This window comes from Panthera pardus, unplaced genomic scaffold (assembly GCF_024362965.1).
Source record: "Panthera pardus isolate Hobbes unplaced genomic scaffold, ASM2436296v1 HiC_scaffold_6, whole genome shotgun sequence".
Taxonomy (NCBI): domain Eukaryota; kingdom Metazoa; phylum Chordata; class Mammalia; order Carnivora; family Felidae; genus Panthera; species Panthera pardus.
Genome location: NW_026526991.1, coordinates 59,482,663 through 59,491,718, shown reverse-complemented (window position 1 = coordinate 59,491,718; position 9,056 = coordinate 59,482,663). Strand labels below are relative to the sequence as shown.

Below are 9,056 nucleotides of genomic sequence, written 5' to 3'. Positions count from 1 at the left end.
CCAGCAAAGGCAGTCCTGAGAGGAAAATACATTGCAATCCAGGCCTATCTCAAGAAACAAGAAAAATCCCAAATGCAAAATCTAACAACACACCTAAAGGAAATAGAAGCAGAACAGCAAAGACACACTAAACCCAGCAGAAGAGAGATAAATAATAAAGATCAGAGCAGAAATAATATAGAATCTAAAAAAACTATAGAGCAGATCAATGAAACCAAGAGTGGTTTTTTGAAAAAATAAACAAAATTGACAAACCTCTAGCCAGGCTTCTCAAAAAGAAAATGGAGATGACCCAAACAGATAAAATCATGAATAAAAATAGAATTATTACAACCAATCCCTCAGAAATACAAGCAATTACCAGGGAATACTATGAAAAATTGTATGCCAACAAACTGGACAGCCTGGAAGAAATGGACAAATTCCTAAACACCCACACATTTCCAAAACTCAAACAGGAAGAAAGACAAAACTTGAACAGACCCATAACCAGTGAAGAAATTGAATCAGTTATCAAAAATCTCCGAACAAATAAGAGTCCAGGACCAGATGGCTTCCCAGGGGAATTCTACCAGACGTTTAAAGCAGAGATAATACCCATCCTTCTCAAGCTGTTCCAAAAAATAGAAAGGGAAGGAAAACTTCCAGACTCATTCTATGAAGCCAGTATTACTTTGGTTCCTAAACCAGACAGAGACCCAGTAAAAAAAGAGAACTACAGGCCAATATCCCTGATGAATATGGATGCAAAAATTCTCAATAAGATACTAGCAAATCGAATTCAACAGCTTATAAAAAGAATTCTTCACCATGATCAAGTGGGATTCATTCCTGGGATGCAGGGCTCGTTCAACATTCGCAAATCAATCAACGTGATACATCACATTAATAAAAGAAAAGATAAGAACCATATGATCCTGTCAATCGATGCAGAAAAAACATTTGACAAAATTCAGCATCCTTTCTTAATAAAACCCTCAAGAAAGTTGGGATAGAAGGAACATACTTAAACATCATAAAAGCCATATATCATCCTCAATGGGGAAAAACTGAGAGCTTTCCCCCTGAGATCAGGAACGTGACAGCGATGTCCACTCTCACCGCTGTTGTTTAACATGGTGTCAGAAGTGCTAGCATCAGCAATCAGACAACAAAAGGAAGTCAAAGGCATCAAAATTGGCAAAGATGAAGTCAAGCTTTCACTTTTTGCAGACGACATGATATTATACATGGGAAACCTGACAGACTTCACCAAAAGTCTGCTAGAACTGATACATGAATTTAGCAAAGTTGCAGGATACAAAATCAATGTACAGAAATCAGTTGCATTCTTATACACTAATAATGAAGCAACAGAAAGACAAATAAAGAAACTGATCCCATTCACAATTGCACCAAGAAACATAAAATACCGAGGAATAAACCTAACCAAAGATGTAAAAGATCTGTATGCTGAAAACTATAGAAAGCTTATGAAGGAAATTGAAGAATATATAAAGAAATGGAAGGACATTCCCTGCTCATGGATTGGAAGAATAAATATTGTCAAAATGTCAATACTACCCAAAGCTATCTACACATTCAATGCAATCCCAATCAAAATTGCACCAGCATTCTTCTCAAAGCTAGAACAAGCAATCCTAAAATTCATATGGGACCACAAAAGGCCCCGAATAGCCAAAGTAATTTTGAAGAAGAAGACCAAAGCGGGAGGCATCACAATCCCAGACTTTAGCCTCTACTACAAAGCTGTCATCATCAAGACAGCATGGTATTGGCACAAAAACACATAGACCAATGAAATAGAATAGCGACTCCAGAATTGGACACACAAAAGTATGCCCAACCAATCTTTGACAAAGCAGGAAAGAATATCCAATGGAAAAAAGACAGTCTCTTTAACAAATGGTGCTCGGAGAACTGGACAGCAACATGCAGAAGACTGAAACTAGACCACTTTCTCACACCAGTCACAAAAATAAACTCAAAATGGGTAAAGGACCTGAATGTGAGACAGGAAACCAACAAAACCCTAGAGGATAAAACAGGAAAAGACCTCTCTGATCTCAGCCACAGCAATTTCTTACTTGACACATCCCCAAAGGCAAGGGAATTAAAAGCAAAAATGAACTATTAGGACCTCATGAAGATAAAAAGCTTCTGCACTGCCAAGGAAACAATCAACAAAACTAAAAGGCAACTGATGGAATGGGAAAAGATATTTGCAAATGACATATCGGACAAAGGGCTAGTATCCAAAATCTATAAAGAGCTCACCAAACTCCACACCCGAAAAACAAAGAATCCAGTGAAGAAATGGGCAGAAAACATGATTACACACTTCTCTAAAGAAGACATCCAGATGGCCAACAGGCACATGAAAAGATGCTCAACGTCACTCCTCATCAGGGAAATACAAATCAAAACCCCACTCAGATACCACCTCATGCCAGTCAGAGTGGCTAAAATGAACAAATCAAGAGACTATAAATGCTGGCGAGGATGTGGAGAAACAGGAACCCTCTTGCACTGTTGGTGGGAATGCAAATTGGTGCAGCCGCTCTGGAAAACAGTGTGGAGGTTCTTCAAAAAATTAAAAATAGATCTACCCTATGACCCACTAATAGCACTGCTAGGAATTTACCCAAGGGATACAAGGGTGCTGATGCATAGGGGCACTTGTACCCCAATGTTTACAGCAGCACTCTCAACAATAGCCAAATTATGGAAAGAGCCTAAATGTCCATCAACTGATGAACGGATAAAGAAATTGTGTTTTATATACACAATGGAATTATGGCACACTACGTGGCAATGAGAAAGAATGAAATATGGCCTTTTGTAGTAATGCAGATCTTAATGGAAACTATGACGGCATTAAGGTTATGGTAACTCACTGCGAAGTGAATTCATTTATATCACGTTTGACCACTGGCCAAATTGGGTTATTAAAGGGAGAAATAATAGAAATGATGAGTAGGTCAAGCACACCAATCCTCAGGGGTCTCACTCCATGGCTCTCAGCTTCACAAACCTCATGTCTGTGGCAGACTCTCTCATGGAACCCTTATCGTGGTCTCTCTGGACCTTCTCTCCTCAGCCATATGTTTACAACTTGTTCTTAAAACTGTCAACAATTGCGGTTCATTTGAAGCTTTTGAACTTAAGTCCATAGGGCATGTTTAACTTCTTCAGGGAATTGATCCCCATGTGCCTGTTCTGAAAAGAGCAGATAAAACCTGCATCATTCTGCCTAACACAGAAACTGCAAAGAAGCCCACATCCTGCCTTATAAGAACTTCAAAATCATCTCTCTTAGAAAAGAAATATTAAGGAATTTTCCATCTATCAAAGTTCACTCTTCTATTTCTATCATTGCTTTGGTGGGGTTATTTATTTTTCTTTTTTATTTTACATGTAAAGGACTGTGTCTCTCAGGAACTATGATTTGATTATTGTTTGGATTCATAGAATGGAAGGTAATATGCTTCCTAAGTTAAGCCCCACAGACTTGGGTACTTTCATTAGGAGAAGAGTAGAATGTTTATATGTGGAATCTAAGAAACAAAACCAACAAAACAAAACAGAAACAGAATCACAGATACAGAGAACAACCTGTAGGTTACCAGAGTGGGGAGTGGTTGAGAGAGAGAGGTACAATAGGTGAAGGGGATTAAGAGGTACAAACTTCCAGTTATAAAACAAATAAGTCACAGAGATATAATATACAGCACAGGTGATAATCAATAATGTAATAACTTTCATGGTGGCAGATAGTAAGTAGACCTATGATAGTGATCATTTCAAAATGCATAAAAATATCAAATCACTATGTTCTACCTGACACTATTGTAAGATTGCATGTCAATTATAATTCAATTTCTTCATGTAAATAAATAAATATCCACCTATGGCCAGTGACTCTTGCAACAAAAAGAGAGAGAGAAGGGGAGAATGTTGACGGGAAGCCAACAGACAGCATGTTAAAATTTATACTACTCAAGACTCACATGTCACATCTCACCCTTAACTTACATCTTAGAAACAGCAAGGTAAACATCCCACTACAGTCACTCAGATTGTCAAGGGTGTGAGCACTGTATGTTTTTAAAGTCACTGATGTTATTATTCTATAAATGTATATCATAAAGTCAATCACTCATGAAAATTGCGATGAAAATGCAGAGGTTGCCTGAGGCCAGAGGTTAGTACAAACAGGGAAGGGGGGGGGCTGTCGGGGAATCCAGGTCAATGTTTAGTATCACCTAGTGCCTCCAACAGCATATAGAATAATGAGGAGATTGACAAAAATGATTGTGAGGATATGATTTTTTCTAACCCATATGAATGTGAAATAGAGGGGCATTTTATACTTCTTTGTCTCTGAATCAGAAAAATCTAAAAATGAGGGGTGCCTGGGTAGCTCAGTCAGTTAAGTGTCCAACTATTGATCTCAGCTCAGGCCTTGATCTCAGGGTGGTGAGTTCAAGCTCCATTGAGCTTGAAGCCCACGCTGGGCATGGAGCCTACTTTTAAAAAAATAGAAAAAGAAAAATCTAAAAGTGCACGGAAGGTACCACCGCCTAAGTTTCCCTCCTTGGGGATTACCAATTTGTCAATAAAGGACTCTTCTTGTCATAAACATGAATGTCCTTCTTCCTGGTTTCTATGCCAAGAACAAAGAACAGGAGGGGCACCTGGGTGGCTCAGTCAGTTGAGCATCCAACTTCAGCTCAGGTCATGATCTTGCAGTCCGAGAGTTCAACCCCCGTGTCTCTGTGCTGACAGCTCAGAGCCTGGAGCCTGTTTCAGATTCTGTGTCTCCCTCTCTCTTTGACCCTCCCCCATTCATGCTCTGTCTCTCTCTGTCTCAAAAATAAATAAACGTTTAAAAAAAATTTTTTTAAAGAATAGAGAACAGGAAAGTTTGAGGCATGATAAATTGTCATCCTTAGTTTGCCCCTGAGGAATCGTTAAGACTTTGGGCAAAATGTGCCACACTGAGATGCTGCCTGTGGTATCTCGAGATGTCTATTCTCAGAGATATATCCCAAATCTACCTACAAGACTTTGAGCATGGCAGAGAAACAAATAAGAAAATGCTAATTAATATGACTTATTGACACCAGAGCCTCTTCATGTACCAAAAGTGCTCACAGTAAAATACAAGATAGTACTGAACCAAAGGTCTTAAGTCTTAAAAGTCTATTACAAAATTATGTTTCAAAAGAAATAGGGGTGCAGAATAAATCACATATTCATCAAAACCTTCCACCATATCCATGTGGAGAATTTCCTATTGGTTGCTGAAACAAGGAAGTCAGAGATTTTGACAGTAATGGAGATGAGGATCAAATTGTACAGAGAAGGGGAAAGAGCACAAGGAGGGGAAAGGGAAGCACAGAAAACAGAATGATAGAAATAGTTTTACCAAGAGCATATAGAGAAAAGTAACTTAAATGTGGAGATTTCATAAACATTTTGAGATTAAAAGACAGGTTGAAAATGTTATTCTTTTGGGGGAAAAAAAGGTAATTATTCTGTAATAGATTCTGTTAAGTATCCAGGAATATATCAACTTGGGGAATTTAAAAGACTTTAGGATTGAGGTCATTCACATAGAAGATATGGGGCTTCCATGGAGCCAAGGCCACTGCAATGTGATACTGGTTTGGGACAACTGAATAGAGAGTAATATATGACATGATTCATTACTATCAGCTTTGTCTCTCCTACCCTGAGAAAGCTCATTTTTCATCAGTCACCTTTTTCCTTCAGATCTCCAAAGGGTCAACAATGAAAAATAGGACGTTTACTGAGTTCATTCTGTTGGGCTTCACAAATCAACCTGAGGTCCAAGTTGTGATATTCATCTTTCTGCTCCTCACTTATGTGATAAGTGTCCTAGGAAATCTGACCATCATCATTCTCACTCAGGTACACCCTCACCTCCAGACCCCCATGTATTTCTTCCTCCGGAATTTCTCCTTCTTAGAAATTTCCTTCACATCCATTTTTATTCCCAGATTTCTGACCAGCGTGACAACAGGAAATAAAGTCATCAGTTTTGCTGGATGCTTCATTCAATATTTTTTTGCTATATTCCTTGGGGCAACAGAGTTTTACCTCTTGGCTTCTATGTCCTATGACCGCTATGTTGCCATCTGCAAACCCCTGCATTACCTGACCATCATGAGCAACAGAGTCTGCATACAACTTGTGTTCTGCTCCTGGCTGGGGGGATTGCTAGCTATCTTACCCCCAATCACCTTGATGAGCCAGGTGGATTTCTGTGCCTCCAATGTTCTGAATCACTATTACTGTGACTATGGGCCCCTTCTGGAGCTTGCCTGCTCAGACACAAGCCTCCTAGAACAGATGGTCATCTTTGTGGCGGTTGTGACTCTGGTGGTTACTCTGGTGCTGGTGACATGTTCTTATACATACATTATCAAGACCATTTTGAGGATCCCTTCTGCCCAGCAAAGGACAAAGGCTTTTTCCACTTGTTCTTCCCACATGATTGTCATCTCCCTCTCTTATGGCAGCTGCATGTTTATGTACATCAATCCATCAGCAAAAGAAGAAGGCGCTTTCAACAAAGGAATAGCTGTGCTCATTACCTCAATTACTCCCTTATTAAACCCCTTCATTTACACTCTAAGAAATCAGCAAGTGAAGCAAGCATTCAAGGACACCATCAAGAAGATTATGAAGCTTTAAAATTCAGAATACATTTCAATGAAAAATATATTTCACTTAGTAAATATGTATTGAGTGTCTACTATGTTTCAATTGCTGCACTGGCCCTTGAGGATAAAAATATGAAAGGCATATGTCCTAACTTCAAGGAATCCACAGTATGATAGAAAGGTGTATAAACTTTAAATTTACATAATAAGTTTACAAAAAACTAAAATAACATAGTAAGTGCTATTAGAGAAAGATAAAAGAGAATCCATAAAAAGAACAAAGAACAATTGGAGAGAATTAACTATTTTCCAGAAATGACTTGAAAGTCAAAAGTTTACATATTGTCTATTTAGAAGAGTGGAAAGATAAGAATTCAGAGTAAGAAAGAGAGGCCATGATGAAGGTATTATTTAATTACAAACTAGGGAGTTAGTTGACATTGGTGGGTCAAGAGAAGTTTTAAGAAAGGAAATTATATTATCAGCATTATTTTGAAGGGAATCTAGCATTGGTATTGTTCTTCATCATGGAGCCCTGGGGACTGTGCTTCTGTCAAAGTGTCAATAATTTTGATTCTCCTCCCTTATGCATTCATCTTTCAACTGTAGTCATACTTTCATCCTTCCATAAAGGAAAATAAAATGAATATTTTGTTCATTTGGTCCACTTTTCCCCAAATGAGGTGAAAAATCTCAAGATTTTGTCAACTTACACATCCACTTTCTAGAACTTAGAAAGGTTAGAAGAGGCTTCTAAAGCCAAGGTTAAAAGCCTCCCACTTCTATGCAGGATCTATTGTTGTTTTTCATAGTGCTGACATCTTTTCAAGTTAATGGCTGACATCTCCCACCCTCTCTCTTTGGTAGTTTCTGGTCATTTTTTTTTTCTATTATAATTTTATTTTCATCTTTTTGTTTACTTTTGTTAGATATTAGAAAAGACACTGGGGAGCCTGGGTGACTCAGTCAGTTAAGCATCCAACTTTGGCTCAGGTCATGATCTCACAGTTTGTGGGTTTAAGCCCCCACGTTGGGCTCTGTCACAGCTCAGAGCCTGGAACCTGCTTCAGAGTCTATGTGTGTGTGTCTCTCTCTGCCCCTCCCCCGCTCACACTCTGTCTGTCTGTCTCTCTCTCTCTCAAATAAACAAACATTTAAAAAAAACAATTAAAAAAAAGAAGGGGCGCCTGGGTGGTTCAGTTGGTTAAGCGTCCGACTTCATCTCAGGTCTCATGGTCCGTGAGTTCGAGCCCCACGTCAGGTTCTGTGCTGACAGCTCAGAGCCTGGAGCCTGTTTCAGATTCTGTGACTCCCTCTTTCTCTCTCCTCCCCCACTCATGCTATGTTTCTCTCTTCTCAAAAATAAATAAACGCTAAAAAAAAATTTTTTTAAAGAAAAAGAAAAGACACCTTCTGTGATATGACTCCATTCTTTTAACTTTTCCCCAAGTTTTTGCTTTTGTTCATATCATAAGCCAGGGATGTCTGTCATAAACTGAAAATGAGTATAAAGTAGCAATATGGTTTTATATTTAGAATGTTCCAAATTATGAGTGTTAGCAACAAAATGGGATTAGACTACCCTACCAAGGACTCTACACATGGATTTAAGGTAACAACAACTTGAATATGAATTGTTGATGGTAGGGCCTCAATTTCCACGGAACTAAAAACATTTTTGAAAATCTGAGTACTTGTAAATATTTTAGTAATATCCTAATGCACTGTAGAATGCTGGTTACTGTTTGAAGCACAAGCAAAACATCATCTTGTGTGTTCACATGCTTTGTATGTGATAATATGTGATAATATTCTTGAGTGGAATGATGCTTCTTGGGAATTTAAGAAACAAGCTGTATTGGACACATTATGAGAGAAAATTTCCAGAACCACAGAAAATATTGAAGAGTGCATCATATTTTGAATAAAAGGTCTTTTATGTAAAGCCATTGCTATTTTGAATATCTGGATTTCTTTGGTGGCTAAGCCAGAGATTAGTGATGCCTTTTAATTTATTACAAATTGTTGGGAAGCATCATCAAAAAGACATGACCACTGATTGACTCGTGAGCTGGACCCATACTTGGAGTCTCCTCCCTCCCTCCCCTATCTTTGGAATGTGGGCTCCACTTGCCTTTCCCAAGAGGCTGCTCCAAGAACACAACCTTGAGATAATGACATGGTGTGGAGAACACCTGCATGTTATATGTCACAGAACCCAATTAAAGCTTCTTTCTAAACTTTTAAGATGTAATGGGAAGCTGTGAGGATCCAACAGTCTTGCTGCTGCCCAAGACAAGCCTCATACGCAAGTTCCCTTTGCTCATTAAAACTGCCACCTGCCAACCTGGAATGGCCTGCTTC

General features: G+C 38.6%; 1 protein-coding gene across 1 annotated transcript; it reads left to right on the top strand.

The window, feature by feature from the left end:
• Window positions 1-5,796: 5,796 nt before the first annotated feature.
• LOC109270592 (olfactory receptor 6C4-like) lies at window positions 5,797-6,723 on the top strand. Its single transcript, XM_019455272.1, has one exon. The coding sequence runs from the start codon at window positions 5,797-5,799 to the stop codon at window positions 6,721-6,723; it is 927 nt and encodes a 308-aa protein (XP_019310817.1).
• The last annotated feature ends 2,333 nt before the right edge of the window (window positions 6,724-9,056 follow it).

What these genes read in the sequence shown, in the direction of transcription:
- LOC109270592 (XM_019455272.1), top strand. Translation starts at nt 5,797, where the DNA reads ATGAAAAATAGGACGTTTACTGAGTTCATTCTGTTGGGCTTCACAAAT.